The sequence below is a fragment of the Chrysochloris asiatica genome, unplaced genomic scaffold (genome assembly GCF_000296735.1).
Source record: "Chrysochloris asiatica unplaced genomic scaffold, ChrAsi1.0 scaffold00014, whole genome shotgun sequence".
Taxonomy (NCBI): domain Eukaryota; kingdom Metazoa; phylum Chordata; class Mammalia; order Afrosoricida; family Chrysochloridae; genus Chrysochloris; species Chrysochloris asiatica.
The window spans coordinates 7,737,903-7,762,286 of NW_006408532.1; the positions used below are offsets into that span (position 1 = coordinate 7,737,903).

The 24,384-nt window shown below is 44.9% G+C and overlaps 1 protein-coding gene across 1 annotated transcript in view; it reads right to left on the reverse strand.

Annotated features, from left to right (window-relative positions):
• Window position 1: 1 nt before the first annotated feature.
• Window positions 2-24,384, reverse strand: part of ZER1 (zyg-11 related, cell cycle regulator) — a 30,882-nt gene continuing 6,499 nt past the window's right edge. The window contains exons 2-16 of the mRNA XM_006834841.1: window positions 18,140-18,391; window positions 16,535-16,685; window positions 15,910-16,346; window positions 15,416-15,592; window positions 14,813-14,927; window positions 14,550-14,696; window positions 14,074-14,247; window positions 10,669-10,884; window positions 9,652-9,693; window positions 9,380-9,499; window positions 8,111-8,226; window positions 7,587-7,775; window positions 6,352-6,449; window positions 4,173-4,275; window positions 2-216 (exon numbers count right to left, since the gene is read on the reverse strand). Of these exons, the coding sequence (XP_006834904.1) occupies window positions 159-216; window positions 4,173-4,275; window positions 6,352-6,449; window positions 7,587-7,775; window positions 8,111-8,226; window positions 9,380-9,499; window positions 9,652-9,693; window positions 10,669-10,884; window positions 14,074-14,247; window positions 14,550-14,696; window positions 14,813-14,927; window positions 15,416-15,592; window positions 15,910-16,346; window positions 16,535-16,685; window positions 18,140-18,297 (2,301 nt within the window). The 5' untranslated portion in view covers window positions 18,298-18,391 and the 3' untranslated portion in view covers window positions 2-158. The remainder of the gene's footprint in view (window positions 217-4,172; window positions 4,276-6,351; window positions 6,450-7,586; window positions 7,776-8,110; window positions 8,227-9,379; window positions 9,500-9,651; window positions 9,694-10,668; window positions 10,885-14,073; window positions 14,248-14,549; window positions 14,697-14,812; window positions 14,928-15,415; window positions 15,593-15,909; window positions 16,347-16,534; window positions 16,686-18,139; window positions 18,392-24,384) is intronic.

Genomic DNA, 24,384 nt, shown 5'->3' on the forward strand with positions numbered 1-24,384 from the left:
AATATATATATCTCACTAAAGTTAAGGAAAAGCGTCGGTTGTGCAAAAGTTCCCCTGTGCCTCTTCATCTCCTGGGAGGCTCCCTGGAAGGGCTCTGCCAGCTGGGCTGCTTGAGAGTGCTTCCTCCTAGCTCTGTGGTCCAGAGCGATGGTGGCCATCTATCTGGATGTGTCCATGTTCTCCTCCTTAAAGTTACTGCAGTGCTCAATCACCTTGCTAGAGACAAGGAGGAGAGAAAAGATTGGAGGGTGGGCTGGGGACTGGGGTAATCAGGTTGCTGGGTGAACAAAAGTTGACAATGCTGTTGGCTGAGATGATGTGTGTAAGTGGCTGGCAGAGTAGCCGACATGTGCAGGGCACCAAGACATGGTACTTGCAGTCATGAATATTACCACTACCCTGTTGTCTTCTTCCCTGTGTCCCTCTCCTCCCACCTCACAGTCCCAGGGCAGCTGTGGTTAGGAGATCCCCTGAACCAGCTCAGGCCCAACCTCCAAACCCCTTTGGTCCTTTCATTAACAACCCTTCCTTCTTCATGTTCCCCAGGTTCCCAGACCATTTTCTTTCCAAAAGTCCACTAGTGGTATCAATCCTATCTCCTCTGTATACAGGGTAGATAATGATGGGAAACTTCAACATTGGCTACCTAAAGTGAGGGGATGATAAAGGCACAAAGTGACTGGCTTACAAGTTTTCAAGAGGGAGTTTAGTTTCAGAGTGTGCAGAAGACGATAGAGTCCCCACTGAATAGTTTTCATCTTGTCTATATGGGTCTGGTAAAAAGAGATGGGGATAAGATTCTTATGATTCAATAGTGAGTGACTATTATCATGACTAATTACGACTGAAAACTGTAAAGGTAGACGTTTTGTAACAAAAAGGGAAGAGTAGTTAATCTTACAGTCCAGAAACAAAAGACCCTAGGACCATCAAGGGAGAAGAGCACAAGCGGAATGCGGGACCCTATCCAGAGAAGCAGTAATACCAGAGATGGAGGCAGAGATGAGGGCATGGAGACAGGGAGCGGCTGAGGATTCAAGACTCATGGAAAGAGAGGGACTGAGTGCTAGCAACCAGGAGATAGGCTTGCAGAATGTGCCCTTTGGTGGTTTACATTATTATATATTCCTGAGTGGTTTTGTGTACACCCCCCCACTGCCCCCCAAAAAACACAAAAAAATAGAGGGAATGGAAGCAAGTACTGTTGAATGATGATGCACAGAGGAGATTATAATCATTGCAATGAAACGATGGTGTAAAGCCAATGTTCTCCCATGTAAACTATTACTCAGTTCACACACACACACAAAGTTCACCAGTGATCCTCAGACTGACTGCACATTAGAGTCACGCAGAAAATCTAGACACAGATTAACCCAGAGATGCTGACTTTAGCAGCAGGGGTGGGGAAAGGCTGGGAAGCTGTGTTTGCATAATGACCATGATGAGCACAACTCTTGGGAACCACTACTCATGCTCACAGTGACTTTCTTTCCCATTCCAAACTGACCCAATTATTGTCAGGTGTCACTCCAGATGGCTCAGCCTTCCTGTTTTTGTGGGGAGGGGATTCATTGCAGCTTCAAGGCACTAAAGAGGTGCCCAATATCTTTCAGAAAGTAGAAGCCATGGACAAGTGGAATGTCTTCTCCTAAGTGTCCACAGGACTAAACTGTCATTCAAACCTTGCTGTCAAATAGGCTGACCAGTTCAGATACACATTTCAGGTCTTAGAGAAATGTTTAAAGTGACTGGGATAAGGCTTGCCTATTGGGTAGCCTGATTTAAGGACATATGTTTATTTGCATTTTTTAACAAAGTACTAGCAGCGATTTTGGTGACCAGCCAGGTTGGAGATCAATAATAATAGATGTCAACCAAGCAGAACCACCAAACTCTCCTACTACTGGGTGGTTTCATGTTCAAACTCCAGCAAAGAACATTCTAGTGTTTCACACAGTGCTTCTCAATTTCTTGGAATACATGTTATAAAATAATATTTCTAGGTTCACTGGAAAAGAAAATGCCTGTACATTTTGAACAATCTTTCCAGGTGACCTGTTTGAGAGATTATGTTTGGGAACCACTCATTCTACCTTCTGAATTGCAATTATTTTCTAAGCAGTTTCTTTTGATGAAAATAATGGCAGAACCAGCTGATGCCCCCCAAGCCTGGTGAGCTGTTGTCAGCAGAAAACTCTGAGCTACAGAACACTCTCTCCCCCATTACTTTTTAGTCTCTACCATGTTTAGAACTCAGACAAAAGTTTATTAGGTTGAACATAACTATTTTCTTTTCTAGATTGAATGTGGAACAAAGAAAGTTAGTTACTGCTGATTCTGACATGTTGGGTCTTTGAGTCTCTTTTCTGTGCTGACAGATGTTAAGACTCGGGGCTGATGTGATTTTTTTCTAAAATCACACAGCAATCAAAGGTCTGGCAACTCTGTTCTGTCAGTGATTTTTGTATTCAGAAACTTACCTGCACTCTGCCCTCTTCTGATCCCTATGATCTATTTTACCACACTGTTCTTTTCTTAGTTGGAATGCCTTTGGCCAAAAGGAATGAAAAATTCTGACCTGGTATACTAATGTCCAGTGGTGACAGAAGGGAGATTGGCAGGCATAAAGGAAAACTAGGCTTAAACACATCACGTATTAATGCTATCCCCTCTGTATACAGGGTAGATAAGGACGGGCAACTTCAACTCTGGCTACCTAAAGTGAGAGGATGATAAAGGCTGGAAGTGACTGGCGGCTTACAAGGTTTCAAGAGGGAGTATAGTTTAAGAGTGTGTGGGGGAAGATAGAGTCCCCACTGAATAGTTTTCATCTTGTCTAGCTGGGTCTGGTAAAAAGAGATGGGGATAAGCTTCTTATGATTCAATAGTGAGTAATTGTTATCATGACTAACTGCATCTGTGAAAACTGTAAAGGTAGACATTTTGTAACAAAAAGGGGCAAGTAGTTAATCTTACAGTCCAGAAACAGAAGACCCTAGGACCATCAAGGGAGAAGAGCACAAGAGGAATATGGAATTTTATCCAGGGAAGCAGCGACACCAGAGATGGAGGCAGAGATGGGGACATGGAGAGAGGGAGCAACTGAGGACTCTAGACTCATGGAAAGAGAGGGACTGAGAGATGGTGGCCAGGAGGCCAGACCTGCAGAATATGCCCTTTGGTGGTTTAAATTATTATATATGCCTGTTGTTGTTAAGTACCGTGGAGTCGGTTCTGACTCATAGTGACCCTGCACAGGGTTTCCGAGGCTGTAAATCTTTACGGGAGCAGAACGCCTCATCTTTCTCCCGTGGAACCGCTGGTAGTTTCGAACTGCCGCGCTTGAGGTTAGCAGCCCAATTCGTAACCACTACGCTACCAGAGCTCCTTGGTAGCGTAGTGGTTACGAATCGGGCTGCGAACCTTAAGGTCAGTGGTTCGAAACTACCGGCTGCTCTGCGGGAGAAAGATGAGGTTTCCTACTCCCTTAAAGATTTACACCCTCAGAAACTCTGTACAGGGTCACTATGGGTCGGAACCGACTCGACAGCACTTAACAGCATTATATATGTCTAAGTGTTTAAAAAAAAAAAAAAAAGCTAAAATGAATAGAGAGAAATACTGTTAACTGATGGTACATGGAAGGGATTATAAGCATTGTAATGAAAAAAAGTATATGATTTGTTGAATGTAAAACTGATGATCTGCCCTGTAAACTTTCACTCAATTCACAGTAAAATCTTAAAAAACAAAACAAAACTAGGTTTATAAATTTATGACTCTGAAGGATAATTACTGGACTGCTAATTGCAAGGTCGGTGGTTCAAACCCATTAGCTACTCCTTAGAAACGCTATATAAGTTTGCCAAGAGTCCAAACCGACTCAATGGCACTTAATAACCATAAAAACAAAGCTTATAAATTAGGGCAATAGTGTCCCATTCAAAGCTTGATCATCTTAGTTGATGGCCACATTCTGGCCAACGTTATCACTCATGGAGTCCTAAGCTGAATTATCAATGCACTGTCCACCTCTACCACTCAACCCCAAGTTGCCCCTGGGAATTTCAGCCTTTCCTAGCCTCCAGAGGTATCCATCAATTCCCCATGGTGTCCCTCAAGTCCCCTAAATCAAGGTACCAAGTAGAAACACATTGCCTGTGTCTTACCGGGCCATTTCCTTGGTCTCCTGCCGCGCAGTCACCATGTTGACCATGTCCCTAAGAAGGGGCATTCCACCTTCCTTGATCAGCAGAGGGCAGTATTTATCCGCTGCAGGGGCAGGACAGATAAGGCACATTATCAGGGTGGTTCTTCTATCAGTCTGAGGCCTAGAAACCCATGCTTGATCTGAGTACCACCGCCCCAAAAGGGAAGGATGAAGATGCAGGCCTGGGCAAAGGACAATGGTGTAACTGGAAGATGGATCACACTTGACCCAGCTGAGGAGAAGAGTTCCTTTGTCCACCTGAAGAGAAGCAGGTGGTAAGGCCTTGGAAAGGGCTCTTGCCTACTTTGGCTTGGCGTGGTTTTCTAGATCTTGCCCTAGAGAAAATACCACCCAAACCAGCGTCTCAATGACATGATGATCCTCCGGGAAGTCTGTGAAAATGTAGATTCCTAAGGCTTGCCCAATGGGTAATAGATCCAAGGGCAAATGTTTATAATTTTTAACAAAACACTACCAGGTGATTCTGGTTACTAGCCAGGTTGGAGATCAATAACTAATCGATGTCAACCAAACAGAACCAGCAAGCTTTCTTCCTGGGTGGTTTACTTTCTAAGCAGTTTCTTTTGATGAAAATAATGGCAGAACCAGCTGATGCCCCCTAAGCCTGGTGAGCTGTTGTCAACAGAAAACTCTGAGCTACAGAACACTCCCTCCCCCATTACTTTTCACTCTCTACCATGTTTGGAACTCAGACAAAAGTTTATTAGGTTGAACATAACTATTATCTTTTCTAGATTGAATCTGGAACAAAGACAGTTAGTTACTGCTGATTCTGACATGTTGTTCTTTGAGACACACACACACCACACACACACACACCAGCAAAGGACATTCTAGTGTTCAGCATCCAGGGCTGTACATGCCACAGAGAACACTGGCATTTTACTCGGACCTCCAGCAGATCTATGCAAAAGGAGCTATTTCTATAACTTCCATTTTTATTTTTTCTTTGAGGTTCAGAGAGGTGAAATAATTCATGCAAAGTCATCCCAGAGTCCTGTCTGATGGAGTCCCAGCTCAGGTCTCGTTCCTCTATGCTGCCCTGTCCTCTTTGAGGTAAGGTGCTATTTTTTTTCTGTAAGACTAACCTCAGAGTAATCATATACTGTTTATTGAACAGTTGGAATGTGCCAAGCAGTGTTTCTAACCACTTTATGTGTCTTATTTCACAACAACTCTATGAGGTTTATGCTATTATTATTGTATTTTAAAGATGAGGAAATTGAGGCAGACAGAGAGGTTAAGAAATCCATCCAAAGTAACATAGCTAGGGCAGAACCAGGTTTCAAATTCAGGCAGTCTACCTTTAGAGCCTGCACTCTTATCCACTCTGTCAGTGAGCAGGACAAAGCAGTCATGATGGTCCAGGTACCAGGCTAGACACTTACTTTGGTCTTCTTTTCACGTCACTTACGGGATCATTGTAAAGATGAGGAAGCAGAGGTACAAAGAGATAGGTGTTATAGCTACCCTTATAGGGTTTCTGAGTCTGTAAATCTTTATGGAAGCTCCTGCAGAGAGCCTAATGCTTAATCCACAGAGCCACCAGGGCTCCTTAAGGTTATCCCCATTTTAAAGATGAGGAATCCAGCTCGAGGTCACATAACTAGTAAAAAAGAGAACTAGAGGTCAAACTTGATCTGCCATCAAAATCTCTTCACTCTGCACCCTCTTTCTCCTCTCCCCTCAAAGCTGTCTCTGTGTAAGCAGAAGCCAATGCAAACTCTTCTATATGAGTGCAGTATTCTCTTGGAGGAAACCAATTAGAGTTGTTTTAAAGTTCTCTCTGATGTCTGTTTCCTCAGGGGTTAGTTCTCCCTTTTAGGTTGGTCTGACTCTGTCATGTAGAAAGCTCCTCTCAGTGCCAGGTGATTTTTGGCTATTCACTCACACTGAAGCAAGGAAGCCTTCAGAAAGCTGTCTGGGAGCTCTGCCAGGCCTGCTACTTCTGTATATCTTACAAATCCAGGAAAGGGAGGGCTCTGCTCTGAGGTCCAGTGTTCATACCAGCCCTTTTAATGTTTCCCTCCTGGACTAGATAGAAGCTCCTTGAGGGCAAGTCAACTTTCAGGTGGTGAGTTTCCCTGTGTCTGAAAAAAAGGCAAATGGGTACTCACGGTAAACAGACACAAGGTTGTACAGGGCCCAGGTTGCCCAGTGCTGACTGACAGGGGAGATGCCCTGGGGAAGGAGGCGAAGGATTGGCTCAAAGGACCTGAAAGGAGAGAAATCAGGGTCACTTCTAATGCTTGGCAGGATAGAGGAGTCTTCTTTTGTCCAGGGTTTATCCTTCCTGAACAGTCCTAAGGGCATACCATGAGCAGGCTGTAGGGGAGAAGGGAACACTTGGGCCTTCATCCCTCCATCAGGTTCCTTGACACCTTGGATTCAGACTGCATAAAAGGAGCTCCCTTGTGGGAGGGGCAAAAGAATGAACACGTAAGGGAGGTTGAGGGGGACGCAGGTTAGGTGATGCAAAAAGCTGAGGACCTGAACAAAGAGGAGAGACCCAGTCTTGGCTGGAAGGCAGAAGAAAGTATGTCTGTACTGACAAGAACTGGCTGCAGACATCTGGACTCAGGATCTGAAACCCTGAAGAATATATATACAAACCCTCTGGCCAATGATTCTACTTCCTCCCACTTCAGGAACTAAGGTAACTGGAACCTGGGCAAAGCAACAGAATAAGCCCGTTCCTCCCAGTGTGGGTTTTCAACTGAAATGTACAACAGCACAGGATGGCCCATCCACACTACCAAATGACAAGGGAGACCCAAACCTTGTGATTGGAAATTCAGTCACAGTATAGTAACAACAGTGAGGTTGGCCCAGGATTGGGCAGTGTTTAGTTCTGCTGTGCATAGGGTTGCTATGAGTCAGTACAGACTCGATGGGACCTAACAACAACAACAACAACATAGTAAGGGTTTGCATTAGGCCATTAAATCTGCACATGGCTAAGAACTGGAAGGAGAGACGTCTTTGGAGGAAATAATAAGACAGTGACAGGCTCACTTTTAAACGATGAGATGATGAATAATTTCTATTTTATTTCCTGTATCTGTACTTTCTCCTTTTACCACAAATAAACATCTATTAAATGTATAGAAATTTCTCAAAATGATTTATAAAGAGCAGACTTTGGTAATGATATACATGAGAAATGCCCCGGTTGACCATGTACATTGTATACTTTCTGCTTTTCATGTATGTGGGCTTTCCCTTTGCATATGAGAAGAAGAAACCAGGAGAAGACTAGAAGAAAGGCAGTCAGCTCTGACTAGACTGCTCAAGATGGGCCTCTTGCTCCAATTCCCCTCCCGCTGCCTACCAATGCCCTCCATGGACGCACCTGTAATTGATGTTTCTCCGTGAGTTGATATCCCAGCTCTGGATGGCTGCCCACATACGCTCCTCCACCTCCTCCCGCTGTGGTTCACAGATGCCCCAGGCCTCAGGCCCATCAAACATGACGTGGGAGAGGACCCCACAGGCATTGTAGGAGACCTCAATCCCATCTGCCTTGCTCTCCAGTAGGTTGCTGCCAGGAAGAAGAGAGAAAAGTGGTCTCACTCTCCTCATCCAGCTTCAGGTTATCAGTTGCTGGACCCCAACTTAACCCCAGATGCCAGAAGTAATAACTATTTATAGCTTATTATCCATAGCCAGACTACTTTTCAAAGGAATTTGAGGGTGCTTAAGATACAGCAATACGATCATTTAATGGAGGGTTGAAAGAACAAGAAACCACATTAGAGAGGGAAGGTGATATTTATAACAGAAATTGAGGCTATGAGGAGTTGCTATAATTGAACACAGATTTCAGCTCTGTTCATCCTGGCAACCAGTGCAAAAGAGAATGGAAGGGATATCAACCTGAAGACGCTGATGAATTGGGAAGTCATCAGCTGAGGCCGCAGCTCCTTCACCTCTGCCACATTCCCCAAGAGGCCTAACATGTTCCGATGTAGTTCCTGCTTCTCTGGAAATTCCTGGCAAAATAAGGGCCATTGCAGCCACGTCTATTAGTACTTAATTACTTAGTCTGGTACTATTACTTAAAAGCTTTCTGGGTATCTCCCTGGTCACTTCAACTAAACTGCTGTTGTTGTTGTTGTTAGGTGCCGTTGAGTTGGTTCCGACTCGTACCAACTCTGTAGAGGGTTTCCGAGGAACAGCTGGTGGATCGGAACTGCCAACTTTGAGGTTAGCAGTCAAGTGCTAACAGTTAGCAGTCAAGTATCCCACAGCACCACAGCACGGCTCAGCTAAAATGAAAAGGATACACTGTGCACCTGCCATATTTTAGTGCACCTAGGAGTCCTGGTGTGGCGCTGGACTGCAAAGTCAGTTTGAACCAAAAGGTCAGCGGTTCAAGCTCACCAGCTGCTCCTTGGAAACCCTATACAGGGTTGCTATGGGTTGGAACTGACTCGATGGCACTCAACAACAACAAGGATAATGGCGGGACACACTATAAGGGACTAAAAGGCAAAGCTGACCTATAAAGCTGTGAGCAGGATAAATGTAGCTCTAGTTATCAAAGCTCCAAATATCAGTGTATGAGAACTCACAGAGCCAAAAGTGGAGCAAGGAAAATAGAGAATGAGTTTTGGGATGAGCAGATCCCTATTGTGGTTGTTGTTGTTAGATGTATCACGTTAGTTTCAACTCATAGCGACCCTGTACAGGGTTTCTGAGACTGTAAATCTTTGTAGGAGCACAAAGCCTCATTTTCTCCTGAGGAGTGGCTGGCGGGCTCAAATCACTGACCTTGTGGTTCACAGGCCAGTGTTTATCCTACAGAGCAGACCCCTACTGGACAGAATCCTGTCCTCTGTCTAGCTAATGTCCCAGTGGACCTCAGTCAGCTCTGGGCAGTTTGAGGATTCACTGCTGACTAGGTGGGGCTGGGTTTTCCCTTGAGGGAGGGTTCCCAGAGAGGGGCATCCAGCTTATCTGGCTCCGGGAAGGTTTCTGGAGTCTCTGTTCCAGCACATCCTGGGCTGGTGGATCCCAAGTCTGCCCCCACTGGCTTTGAATGGGAACCATGGTGGCGGATGGTGCAGGTTGATTTGCTTGGTGGGAGAACCAAGAGACAGAAGAATGGCCTTGTCTGGTCAAGGAGCTGGAAGTAGGTGTTACCTTCAGGCAGTCCAGAAAGAGCTTCATGCCATTGAAGTTGAGGAACATCTCACAGTTGTCAGGTGTCTCATCTGTGATGTTCCACAGGGCGCTCCAGGAAAACTCCATCACCTGGTCACACTGCAAGGGGGAGGGGAGGGCTCAGCAACACTTCCCTGGATGGGTCCTGTAGGTTCCTGGTACCTGGTGAGGGGGTCCCCTGACAAAATATGGGGCCCTCCAGGAACAAACCAGAAAGAGGGACAGAGTGGCTTCATGTAGAGTTGACTTACTATCTTGTCCAGCAACTTCTTCTGAATCAGCTTCAGCATGGTCTGTGGGCAAAGAAGAGGGCTTGCTGGAGGGCCAGGGCTCAAGAACTACCAAGTTCCCCAAGACCCCAACACAGACATTCTGGAGAGATAGTGGTTTGATTCCTGGTGAAACATCCTGACAAGATCAAATCTTAGTATCTATTTGGGAAGCTGTGTGAAGACACTCAGTCCACAGACCCTTAGTATTTGACACCTACAGCGTAGTGGCTGCTAACCTCAAGATTAGCAGTTTGAAACTACCAGTCATTCTGCAGGAGACAGATGAGGCGTTCTGCTCCCATAAAGATTTAAAACCTCAGAAACCCTATACGGAGTCACTATGAGTTGGAACTGATTCCACAGTATACCACTACCACGTGCTCATCTGGTATGTCCCGATGCCCATGTGACTTTGGGGATAACTCTACTCCTCTCTGGGCGTCAGCCTCCCCAGAGATAAAATGACAGGAGATCAGATAACTCTCTAGTCCCTCCTCCTTTCCTTCAGCAAGCTTTGATCGTCTTCTAATGCCCTATGCTAGGGTGGACTGAGGACATCATAATAAGAGAAACAGGCATGGTATCTTTTGTCCTTGGTAGTGCACAGCATGTAGGAGGGCCGACATTAGTCTCTCAAACACCAGATGGCATAATGGGGCACTCAACTTGTCTGATGAGGCAGGAGTGACTTGTAAAGTGGGACCTCATCAGAGGATGACAGAGTATTCTAGGTGAAGGGACTCTACAGGCATCTGAACCAATATTGACCATGAGGAAATTCTTCCTTTGGTCTAGCCTAAATTCCCATGTTTCACCTAAGCCCTTCCTTCCTCCTCACAATGGGCTCTCTCTCCTCTGAGACTCTCCTCCAAATTGGAAGGGTTGTGTTTAGAATGTGATGGGAGAGGGCTCTTTAGTTACTGGGTGAGAACCAGGGCAGTAGGGCTATGGAGGAAGAAGGGGATAGAGAAGAGGGGTTGCGCACCCTGCACGTACCACAACAAAGCCCATCTTGCCTACAGCTTCCTTGTGATCATTGTCCACCTGACAGACCAGGGCATTGCACAGGTGTACAGCGATGCGTTGGATCGACTCATCCTGCCGTGTGGGGTTGAGGATGCTGAGGAGGAGCTCATTGACCCGGCGGTACTGGAATTCCAGCTCTTCAGGAATGCTGAAGTTGCAGAGGGTCAGACAGCAATTCCGCTGAACCTAGGCTCAGGACAGGAGACAAGCAGGACACATTCAGGCTCTCTAGAGACATGTGATCTTACAGAACTGTGGTGATACAGGAAGACTTTCTCAAAGAGTCCACTTGTTTTTGTTAAGCGCCGTCAAGTCGGTTCCGACTCACAGCGACCCTGTACAGGGCTTCTGAGGAGCGGTTGGTGAACTTGAACCACCGACCTTATGATTCAAACCGACCTTGCAGTCCAGCGCATTAGCCCACAGTGCCACGGCAGGACTCCATAGGAAGTCCATGATAAGGCTTTAAAAACAAAATTTTTAAAAAAGATAAAATTCATATGAATATTCAAAACACAAAAATGTACAGTTTTACAAAATCATTATAAAGGAAACCCCCATGTAACACCTGAATAAAAATAAAACAAAACCCACCACCCAGAAGTGCCCATATGTCCCTTCCTGATCATAAGCCCCACCCTCCCCACTAGAGATGACTATTAGCCCTGCTATTCTGCATGTTCAGTCATAGGGAAGATGAACTCTGTTGTTATAAGTAGCTGAAAGCCACTCTTTTTTTTTTTTTTTTTTATAGTATTCCATTGTGATGATACTCCATGTTAAAGCTGATGGACGTTGGGTTGACTTCAGTCTTGGGCTACTGTGACCATGCCTCCTGGAGTTGTCATGTACATGAGCTTCTTTAGGACACACGTGTCAGGGAGTGGAACTACTGGGCCATAAGTTATGCATATCTCCAACTTTAGTAGACAACACTTAACAGTTTTCCAAAGTTGTTGTACCAATTTATACTTTCATTAGCATCTCTGACACCTCAAATCTGCACATCCTCACTTCTTTGTCTATGAATTTATCTTTTTACAGTGAACTCAGTGCTTTTTCCCCTTATAATTTCCTTTCTTTCTTATTAGATACTGAAGGTACACCACACTTCATTCACCATGTCATTTGTAGGACATCACCTGTGGTAACTTTCTGTCTTTGTCTTCCCCAGTAAAAATTTATTGTAGCTGTTGTTGTTAAGTGCTGTCAGGAAAGTTCCCTGGATAACGTTTCTGAGGCTTTAAATTTATGTGGGGGCAGAAAGCCTCATCTTTCTCCTGTGGAGCAGCTGGCAGGCTCAAAGTGCAGACTTTGTGATTCATAGTCCAGTGCTTATATTTTTTTACTTTGACAATGAAAAAAATTTCTTTAAACACTTATTCATTGTAAAAGGTTAAAATAACTAAATCGAAACAAATGCATGTATCATTTTAGTTTTTTTCAGTTAGTTGCCCTCCAAAAAGGCAGTCCAATGTACACCTCACCTGTGAAAAGTACATAGTATCATCAATCAATCTCTTGAGCAGCAATGTGTTATTTTGTTATTTTAATCTCCATTTCTCTGAAAGGGTTTATTCATTTGTTTGGGAATCTTTGATGAGCATTTCTTTCTTTTTAAAAAAAAAAAATTTAAGGCAAAAGTACATCTCTTTTACCTGATTATAAAACCTATCTTAATGTAGAAAGAACAGTCACTCTAAATTCAAGACAGTGGAGAAGGGGTTGATTTCACTTCTGAGGAGGGAAGATAGAGTACCACAGCCTTTCTGGAGGACGAACAACACATGCTTCAAAAATATACATACTCTGCCCTAGCAATTCTATCTCTAGAAATGTATAATCAAAGGTTATCAGATATGTGTATAGTCAACACAATGTTGTTAGAAATAGTAAAAAATGAAAAAAGCAGCCTACATGTTCAACCATGGGAAAATGAGTTTATATCTACAATCTATACGTTTGATCAAGTGCCATCCTGCAAATCCATGATCACCAGGCCTGGCCACTGTCTCCAAGCCCCAATCCAAAATTCCCACAGAGTAGTTCCTCCAGCAATGTGGAATACTATGCTGTCGTTAACAATTACGAAACTAAACAAAAACTAAACCGTTAACACCAACCAGCTTCTGGGGGAGGGAAGATGGGATTATGAATGACTTTCATTTCCTAACAGTACATTTTTGTATTGTTTGAAAAGTTTGTTTGTTTGTTTTAAAAGTATATAATTTATTTCGTGTTTGTTTTTGTTGAGAAGATACACAGAAAAACATGCCAATTCAACAATTTCTATATGAACACTTCAGGGACATTAATTACATTCTTCAAGTTGGGCAACATTCTCACCCTTTTTCTGAGTTGTTCCTCTATTATTAACATAAATTCACTCTCCCCTAAGGTTCCTATCTCATCTTTTGAGTTGCTGTGTTAATTTGAACCCATCTATCCTGGTGTGGTGCTATAGGAAAAGCACTGGACTGCTAACTGCATTCTTCTTCTTTTAAAAAAATATTTTATTGTGCTTTCAGTGAAAGTTTACACAGCAAATTAGGTTCCTATTTGATAATTTCTACACAAAATTTTTGTAATTTTAAAACAAACCATTATTTCAGGAATGTCAAAATAATGTTTGTTGCTCTGAGAGATGTTCACATTCATAAGATACTGTTGAGTTAAAAATGCATGGTATACAATATACACAGTATGATACCATTTACTAAACGCATGTTTTGTTGTTGTTAAGTGTTGTCGAGTTGGTTCCGACCCATAGCAACCCTGTACATGGTTTCTGAGGAGCAGCTGGTGATATTGAACTACCGACCTTGTAGTTCAAACTGATTTTGCAGTCCAGTGCACGAGCCCAAAGTGCCACACCAGGACTCCTACTAAACATACATGTGGACTAAAATCCAGAATGAGACATAGCCAGTGCTCATGATGGCTATCTCTGGGTGCGGGTGGAATGGTGCATGGTCTTTGTTTTCCTTTATTTTGTATATCTGGTTTATAATTACTCTCTGGCAAAAAATGTTTTTTATTACTTTTATAATAACAGCAGATTATTTTTTTAAAAGCAGCCCCTGCAGGGTGTTGCTGAGCAGAATAGCTGGGGAGATGGCACAAGCAGAGACTCAGGGGCCCTAAGGTCTCTGAGTGGAGTTGAATCTAATCAGGGGGAGGGGTCAGTGGGCCATGGGGGGCACTAGGTAGATGGGAACTCTGGACAAGGAGGGTTGGGAAGGAGAAATATAGAACCAGGTGCAAAAAGTGAGAGCCAGGCTAGCACTCTACGGGACAGGGCTGGGGCACAGGGAGAGTAGGAAAAGGGGAAGTTGGAGCAGGAGCATGCGGGGCCTTGGTAGGTCGGGGGCTCACCGTCACCTCCTGGTAGGATTCCATGCCATTCAGCACCACCTGGATGACCTGCCGCCTCAGCTTGACACTCTGCTCTGAGCGGTACTCGGAATTGGTCAGGTAGAAGAGGGCAGCGCTGCCTGTCACCTGAATGTTCTTGTCATACTTATGGCACTTGAGGGCTGTGATGACCAGCTGTAGAAAGATAGGACAGGGGCTCTTCAAGCTGGTCCTCTAGGATAGGGCTTACCCTACCCTGCACTCTGAGGAAAGAGCAGAAACTAGAGTGGACTGTGGTTCTGGTGGTCCAACTATTGTGCTCTAGGGCCCTGGATGGAGCAAAGCATGAGGGTGGGCCTGGATGAGACCAGAGCTGAAGCAGGTTAAGTGCTACGGAGTTGGGTGAGGAAGTTGAGATTCCATAGGAAGGACTGTCAGTACCCTGGGATGAGGAAAGGGTGTAGGATGAGGACAGGATTCTGAGGATTGGGGCTGACCTTCAGAGCCCGCAGGAGCTGGTTGCAGCGCTCAATGCGAGCGATATCAAAAAGCAGGTTGATGGCTCGTGAGGTGATCTCGGGCCGATGCTCCGTGTAGGCCTCTATGGCATTCAGCACCTGCTCCTCATTTTTGTCACCGCTTACCTGGGGATTGGGCATGCTCAGAACAATCCTTAAGTGCCCAACCCAGTCATCCAGCTCAACTTCTTCTCTTCTTCAAGGTCCCCCAACCCTCCCCTGCTCCTCTCCCTGCCTCTCACTTTGTAGGCTGGAATGTGCGTGAGGCGGCATAGAGAGGTCTCAAAGAGTCCAAGGAACTGTAGTGGCCTCTTCAGAGCCCGAAATGGCATGATGCTGCTCTTGGAAGGTTCGGTGCTGGGGAAAGAAGGTTCTGGGGTTAGCGGCTTAGGGCTTGGGACTTCAACTCTTAAAAGAGAGCCTCTCCCTTTAGGTCCTCTAGCCTCATCTTGTAAATACTCCCACACTGTGCTCCCATCAGTCTGGGCACCTGGTAATTTCCCAATCATGCCTGTTCTCTGTTTCCAGCCTTAGCGCATGCTGTCCCTTCTGCTAAATATACTTCCTCTCGCAAGCTGATGACCTTTCAGGACACCTTAGATGTCTTTCTCCTGCTTCCTCCTTCCTGATTCTCAGGGCAACCCCAGAGTTCTGTATTCTTTCAACCACATCTTTTATAAATGACCCATGCCTGTCCCCGACTCATAGGAACTCTGAAAGGGCAGGGCCTGAGTCCTATCTTATCTCTAGCACCAGCCACAGTGCTTGGCAGAAAGAGAAAATGTGGTACGACCCTTAGTCTACACCCATGGAGGGTGGTTCCCAGGAGGTACCCACAGCCCCACCTGGTCTGTCCCACTTCCTCTTCCATCTTGGAGATGCTGCAGTTCTCCAGGATCATGTGGCCAGAGATGTCCAGGGACATCAGGTTTCCCAGCTTCTGCACAAAGAGGCTCAGCACCTTCCGAGTTAGCTTGAACTTGTAGTAGCTGGACAGTCGATCTCGAGAGATGTCCAGGTGTCTAGAGATGAGGGTAGGGTCACAGGTCATGAGGTAGACATAGACTGGGACTGTCTTATGGACCCCTGCACCCTCAGTCCACAACAGGGTGGGTCCATTCTTGCCAAAACTGCTCCAGGGCATTCTGGGGGGAAAGGTTGCTGGGATTCTAATGCCCTGAACAGCACTGGGTTTAAGGAATGGGACTGTTCTTCCATCCCACCCTCTGTCTGGCCAGGGTTTCACTCATGAACCTTCTGGGATTGACAACACCCCATTCCCTTCTTTCAATCCCCTCCCCTACTGCACCCTCAGTGAGGTCTGGGCTGGGTAGCTCACCGCAGCTTGTGTAGCTGAACAATGACACGGATATGGTCATCTGAGAGGTCCATGTTGTAGAGCACAAGCGACACCAGGCTGTCTTTCCACTGGGTTAGGAAGGCCGCATCGCTTGTCTGAATGCCTGAGAGGTCCAAGGCGGCTAGCGAGTTGAGTGGCCGCAGCAGGGACTCTACAGGGACCCCATCAATCATGCGGCCCAAATTGAGGAAACGTAGGCGGCTAAAGCCCTCGAAGGTAAAGTCCTTAACCAGCACTTGGCAGGTGGGGTTGACGAGGCACTCGTCTTCACAGCCCCCAGGGTTCTCTTCTTCGTAGAAAATGTTCGCACAGCCAAAGAGGCTCAGTGACACCAGGGTGTGGCTAAAGCTCTTCAGTGTCTGTAGGCTCTTGGCAGACAGCTTCTCACAGTTGGTCAGGTACAGCTCCACCAAATCCTGGTGGCAGGCACAGCCCCGTCATCACCTCTGCCCACCCACTGCCCTAGGCCTCACAGTAGGGAAGAGTTCTGAGGGGTCTGGGGATTCTTGGGGTAGATTTAAGTGGTTCTGACCTACTCTCAGTTTGACCCTTTCTGGACTAGCCTCCCGTAACATTCTGGTGTCCCGGTGAATGCAGGGCTCACCTGCTTGCGAATGGCTTCCAGATCCTGGTCCTGTACCAGGTCCTCACGGAGGTGGATGCGGGTGAGGCGGGTGCTACGGGGATCTGAGAAGAGGCTGAAGAAGCTCTCGTGTGGCTCAAAGTTGCAGGCAGCGTTGACCAGCTCCACATACCTGGGCGTGAAGAAAGGCACAGGGGAGGGGCACAGACCCTCACTCTCTCTCCAGGGCTATTTGTCCTGAAGCATTTTCTGGTCACCTCAACAGCAGTCTCCTCTTCCTTCTAGTAGTGGCTGGTAGGATCTCAACTACACTGCAGATGAGAATTCTCTGGTAATAACGGTGCCCCAGGAACCAGGAGCTCAAAGGTAGCTCTCTGAATGACTTTATGGTGATAAAGGGGCCTCTTATCAATAACAAATCCTGGTTCTTTCTTCCATTACAAACACATATAAGTATTGTCATTATTAAGTGGTGTAGAGTCGATTCTGACTCATAGTGATTCTGAGGAACAGCTGGTGGGTTTGAACTGCTGACCTTGTGGTCCAGTCCAATGCTGACCCTACAGTGTCACACCAGGACTCTATTAATCCTTCTCAAATGCACATTCCTGTCATGCATCCTTCTCCCTGAGTTGTAGCAGTAGCTCGATCCCATGCCCACATTCATTCTTCTTTAAGCTAGTTTTTGGTTCCTTTATCAACGTCCCCCCCCCCCAACTAGGACCCTTTCAAACAGGACATTAAGCCAAGTGGTTTAGAGTTCACAGTTGGATACATGGCAAGCCCTCAATAAGACCCTGTTGAGGCATGAGCTTATTATGCAAGCAGCCTGGCTGGTGGAAAGGCTTTGAAGCCAAACAGTCTGGAGTCTATATTTTGGCTTGCCTTACTTACTACATGGGCAATTTTCCCCACAAATAACTGAACTCGGTGAACCTTAATTTTTTTCATCTGTAAAATGGACATCATTCTGACCTGCCAAGTGTGTCCAGCCTAGTATCTGCTCTGCAATAACTGCTCAAAACATTATTACCAGGCTGACTCTTGCCTCAGGTCTCACACAGGTTCCTATTTTCATATGCAATTGTATGTTCTAATGATTTCCCTTCTGGGTACCTAGACACAGTTCTCAGTAGACAATGAACAGATCAGCTTCCAGGAGCCTCTAACAGTGGCGAGTCTCTCAGAGGGGCTACGTAGAGATTCTGTGAATGATTCAACCTCTGGTCATGGATCCATTTTCCAGTGCTGTCATGTAAACCTGTATCCTGGATGTTTGCATTATCACTCAGTTCATAAACTCATTAAGCTTTTCCAGACACACACAGGCACATACGCACACAAATATACCATGCACTTTTACACTTAAACATACCCATGTGCTGTATTAGCCCACAGGTGTATACATACCTTTTCCTTTATGTGTACACCCTTCCCACATACCCACACACACACACCTTTAAAGCTGTGGATATGCTAATATTCTCTTACATCCACAAATATTCATGTGTTTGCACACCCCCACATATCCCATATCTACACTCCCGCATAGTGCACACTATGGTTTGTCTCCCCACACGCTGATGTTAGACTCACTTCCCACCCCAGTGTGCTAGCCCTGCTCACTCATTGACTAGCCGGTCACAGATCTCGCTGGGCAGGAAGATGTCGGGATGTTGCCTCCGAGTTTCCTTGTCCAGTAGGTAGCCCAAGGTGCCATCCAGGTTGTGCAGGCAGAAGTCGGTGCAGAGGGACATCAAGGACTCAGGAGTGTCGGACGCCATGCTTGGGGCAGGCAGGTGAGCCACACCAGCACAGGAGCCCCCCAGGGGCAGCAGTGACTCCCAAAGTTCAAAGGATCATTGGCAGAGCTACAGCCTAGGGAATGGGAGAGGAGCCAAATAAGCCACACATACAGGCCAAAACCATCAGCCAGTAAGTACAAATTTCTTTTTGAAGTAATAGAAATGTTATTTAAAAAAAGCAAAGGTTCCTATTATTTTCATGACCTTAAGGTAGGTATGTTCTTGTTGTTAAATGCCTTTGAGTCAGTTCCATATTCACCTCTAAATAGGACTCAAAAAGCACTAACCATAAGGGGGAAAATAAAATCATGATCTGCGTCTGGTTATGCATACATATGAGAAGGACCATAGACCTAAATGTGAAAGAAAAAACAGTAAAGCTTCCAGAGGGAAATGTAGGAATATGTCTTTATAACTTAGGGTAGGCAATGGTTTCTTACCAAGGTCACAAAAAGACCATAGAGAAATAAACTATTATGGAGCAAAGTTCTACTTTGACACACATGAGATCCCCATGAATTACAATCAACTTGATGGCAAAAAAAACAATCAAAACACTTCCCAAATAGGACAACTCAAAACTGGGGAGATGATATGATAATAAGGCCAGATAAATAATGGAAAATTATGTATTTTTCAAAAGCAGCACAGTGAATTGCTTGACGTGGCTCTTTTAGCCGTGGTCTTTGTAACTTCCACCAGGCAAATGGGTGTATTTCCTCTTTTCTTGATGGGTCTCTGGGTAGGTGGGTGATGGTTAACAGGATTAACTACGATTATAAAAACTTGGAACTCTAACATGGGGGTTGGTCAGTTCTGCCATCCTGTTGTGATTTTAAATCATCCATCTCAGAAGCAGACAAGAAGTTCTCCAAGAGAGAAAAGCCAGGAGTGAGCATGTCCTTTGGACCCTGAGATTTCTACTTGCTGAATCTCTTTGATCAGGAGACAGAGCTATGACACCAGAGGAGTGGTAGCAGCAACACAAGAGGCAGAGCCAGAGCATAGAGAGAGTGGTGGATTTTCCCGCCCATGGAGCAAGGAAAGCTGAGTGCTTTCAGACAGGAGGCTAGCTTGCAGAGTGGGTTGCCTCCAGGCACTTAATTGGGGGAGCTAGGTTTGCTAATCCATGGAGTCCTGGTGTGATGCTGTGGAATAAAGCATGGACTGCAAGGTTGGTTTGAACCACAAGGTCAACGGTTCAAACTCACCAGCCGCTCTTTAGAAACCCTATAAAGGGTCGCTATGAGTCAAAACCTATGGCACTTAACAACTTAACAACAGGTTTGCTCGTCCATGGAGATAGAGCTGAGTGCCTTCAGACTGACATTTATGGTGGCATACCCTTCGTGCATTTATCAGCAACACTAGAAGAGCTTTGTAACATTGCCAGAACAGGGCAGAGGCCTGCCTGCAGCCATGGCTGAGAAGAGGATGTCCTATTTGTGAGTGTTAGCTATGAGTTCTGTGTGGTCACTGAAATGATTTTTTTAACCCATCAGAGAAATAAAGAGTGCCATGGGAGAGATGGTTGGTGTCAGAATTGGTGAAGAAGGGTGGAGGGTGATGGCATGTCTGACTTAAGTCTCATAGGAACTGGCTTTGGATTGATGCTGATGGTGATTCTCCTTCCCCCTGGTGAAGGAAGAGGAGGTCAGATGATGCCTTCAGCCCACTTTCACAAATGCGTAAATAATTCTTCACATTTTTGTGGTGAACTATACCATGCTTAGAAAAGCTTGCATTAAATGTTTTAAGTTTAAATGATAACATTTACATAAAATTGTAAGGACTGGGTCCCCACAGTAATAAATACACTTGACCCTGACTTCATTTCCTAACTATTTCCACAGGTGACCACTATCAGGAATTCTGTGGTCATTTCTTTACAGCTTCACCATGTGTTATTTGATTTTGCCTCTTTTGTACTTTATATGAAGATATTAATGAATTCACACTGATCTCTTTGGTTTCTTTACTGCAGTTTGTTTCACATATGCTGGTGTCTGACTAAGGCTATTATCTCATGCGTTCCAGTGCTGACAGAATTGGGGTTGTTTCAAGCTTGTTTTTTGTTCTTGTGGACAGTGCTGCTCTAATCATTCTCATGCTACTGTCTGGAGACCTAGGCATAACAAACTGTCTACACATTTGAGAGAAACTGCTGGATGCATATTAAAGATAAGTTCAAATTGACTAGGAAATGCTGATGAAGTGTATGAATGGACCTTCCCATGCTTCATGTGTATGTTTATTTTTCCACATGACTGGCAACATTGGAATTACCAAATTTAGTAAATTTTGGCAATCTAGTGTGTATCTGGTGGGAGCACAGTGACTCCATATGATAAGCACTGGACTGCAAACCACAAGCTCCGCGGTTCAAGCCTACAATCAACTATGTATGTGAAAGTTAATTGTGCTGTATACACTTACAAAAATGTATATTATAATTCAATAAAAAGTTAATAAAATACCTCCATAACTCTGAGACCAGAATAAACAGATGATGCCCAGCTATCATCTGAAAGGAATCAGTTTAAGGTTTTGGATAGAGTGGTAGGAAAAAGTAGAGCAAAATTCAACATCATAAAAAAAGACTAGACTTACTCATGGAACTCCTAAGACTATGGCCCTTAGTCACTTTAAGGCTTGGAATACAACTAACCACTCTGGCCCAATTTTCAGTCAAATGATAGGTCTATAAGTGAATACCAATATCAGGGAGGTATGCACGCTTTAGAATAATCAGCCATTTAAGATCAAAGGAGCAGCTTTTACCCAAGGATAAGAAGGCAGGAAAGGTTAGGAAAGAAGGAGGAAGGGAACTGGGAAATACAGGGAGGAAGTGGGAAAAGTGATGTCATATTGTGGGGATTGCAATCAATGACATGAAACAAAATGTGCATAAATTACTGAACGGAAAACTGATTTGTCCTATAAGCCTTCACCCAACTCACAATAAAAGGTTAAAAAATAAGTTAACAAAATGGTCTAGACACCAAAGAGGCCCGTGAAGGGATTCCGGATTTAGTCAAGTGATAAAACTCTCTGACAGTACATCCCCATGCTAGGTGGCGAATGGAAAATGAAAACCAAATCTTCACATTTAAACAGAGTAAATAAGAAAATAATTAACCTTTATGGAACCAAGAGCAGTCAGGAATGAATCCCAAACAAATATTTTCCTACCAGGGTTTACATGGGAGGGTGGGTGGGATGAGAATAGGCAAAACTAATGGGATCCTGGTGTGGTGCTGTAGGATAAGCACTGGACTGCTAATTGTAAGGTCAGCAGTTCATACCCACCAGCAGCTCCTAGAAAATGTTATACAGGGTATCAGTTGGAAGTGAATTCATGGCACTTAGCAACAATCTAAGGTGTTGGAAGTCAGGGTAGTGATGACCTTTGCAGGGAGGCAGTAATTAAGAGGTGGCAGACTGCTGGGACAGGTGTGTTCACTTGTGAAAGGTCACCCAACTGTACACTTAGGTTTTGTGAGCCTTTGTCTGTTTTATACTTTTAAAAAGTTAAAAAATTAAAAGTGTGGGTTCTGTGGTCAGACAGATCTATGTCCCAACCTAGTTCCACAATTCTCTGATTGGTAAATTGCTTTACCTCCCTGGACCTTGGTTTCCTCATATGGAAAACAAGGAGAATAACCAATCATAGGGCTGCTGGAATAGATGAGATAATGTTGGGAAAATGCATAGTTCTAGGCTTGGCATACACTAAACTAAGAAAACCAAACCCATTGCCACTGAGTTGATTCTGACTCAGAGCAATCCTACAGGACAGAGTAGAAGCTGTTCCCAAGGATTTCTGGGGTTGTAAATGCTTACGGGAGCAGACAGCCTGATCTTACTAAGAAAACAAAAAGTAGTGGTTAACACAGAGTAGACAGGGATGGGCAACTTGGACATTGGCTACCCAAAATGGGAGGGGGGCCTACAAAGGCAAGAAGTGACTGGCTTACAAGCTTTCAAGAGGGAACCTAGAGCCAGGGGAGCCTGGAGGAAGGCAGAATCTCCAGTGAGTAGTATCCAATCTGCCTAGGCGGAGTTGATGAAATGAAATGCAGATGGGTCTCTTGTGATACAATAGTGAATAATTGTTATCAGGACTGATTGTGAAGGTTGGAAATGTAAAGGTACACATTTTATAGCAAGGAAGGGAGGGAATAACTTTTCAGTCTAGGAGCGGAGGTCCCTAGGACCATCAACGGAGAAGAGCCAAGAGCGGGACCATACCCAGAGAAGCAGTGATGCCTGAGAAGGAGGCAGAGACAATGATGTGGAGCGATGGAACAGCTGAGAACTTTAGATCCAGAGGGGGAGAGCGACTGTGTGCTGAGGCCTGGGGTGGAGGTGGGGGAAGGGATAGTGTAGGGGGCAGGCTTGCAGAGTATATACCCTTTGGTCGGTTGATGATGCATGGAGGGGATTGTAACCATGGCAATGATACGATGTAAGATAGAATGAATGTAAAACTAATGTTCTCCCACGTAAACTATCATATAATTCACAAAACACTTAAAAAAAAAAAAAAAAGTAGCGGTTAAGATCTCATCTTAGAGATGAGGAAACTGAAGATCAGAGAGAGAAGGTGACTCTGTACAAACCAGGATTTGAACCTGTTCTCTCCTACTCTGTCACACTATCGCTTGAGGGGTTCTGAAGGAGTTTAGGGTCCAGCATTGCACTTGGCTTCTCCATTTGGATGTGGGTTTTTCAGGCTGCGCAGGAATCCCAGTGGAAAGCCATAGAGCATTGTGAACAATGGAGTAAGCCAATTCTGAGTTCAAATTCTTATACTGCCACTTAGAGTATATGTATATACACATGAATCTGGGGAGGTGTCTTTACTTCTCTGGACCTCAGTTTCTTTCCTAAAATAAGAATAGTAACAGTACCCTTCCCATAGAGCTGTAGATGACTCATAACAATGTAGAAAGGGCTTAGTATCCTGCCTGGCATGTAATATTTGCTCAATAAAGGCAGCTATTGCTATGATAATCATTATCTATTTCACCTGCTCTGGCCCACATAGAGCAGCATTGGCCTCAGCTCAGCTCCAGATCTGTGTGCCCCAGGCTCAATGCTCCCACAACAAGGCCCATTGTGCCAGCTGTCCCACTGGCAACATGACACCCTCGAGGGAAAGCACAGTAAACATGATGCCTGGGCCCTGGGCATGGTCCACCTTTGCTTACATTAACTTCCAGATCTTCAAGAGTCCAAGGAGTCTAGTCTCTCTTGCTGGGAAACTGGAGCCAGAGGGAACATCGCTAGTGGGCAGACTAACCCTGCTGGAAACTGACAAGTCCAGTGTATTCTACCAGTCATTCAAAACCAATTAAATGCAGTTAAGTTGATTCAGAACCAGCACTCTGATCTACTTGGTCCCTCCTGATCCCAGCTGGTTAGGCATTCTTCACACAGGGTCACCTTTATACTTTTGTTCCAACTGCTCCCCTTTAACTGAGATCATCCAAATTCAACTAATTATTCTACTTTTCTTTTTACTCTAAATATTGCACCACCCCCAAATATACAAATGTGTACCTCCTCTAGGGAGCATCAAGTGACTATTTTATCTTTGAACTTTGCTCTTTAATTAGCTAATACCTACTCACCCTCAGTTTTGGTGGATAAATAGGTAACATCTGTTGTTGTTGTTAAATGCCATCCAGTGGATTCTGACCCATAGCGACCCTATATAGGGTTTCCGAGGAGCAGCGGGTGAGTTTGAACCACCGACCTTGCAGTTCAAACAGCTTTGCAGTCTGGCAGCGCATTAACACACAGCGCCAAACTAGGACTCCTAATAGGTAACATACTTGGCCTTAACTCAAAGGTTAGATGTTCAAATCCACCCAGACGCCCCTCAGAAGAAATGCTTGGTGATCTAATTCTGAAAAATCAGCTAGTGAAAACCCCATAGAGCACAGTTCTATTCTGACACATTTGGGATCATAGTGAGTTGGAACTGACTTGATGGTAACTGGTCACACACCCTCAGATCTCAGGGTCAATGTCACTTCCTCTGGGAAGTATTCCCTGACC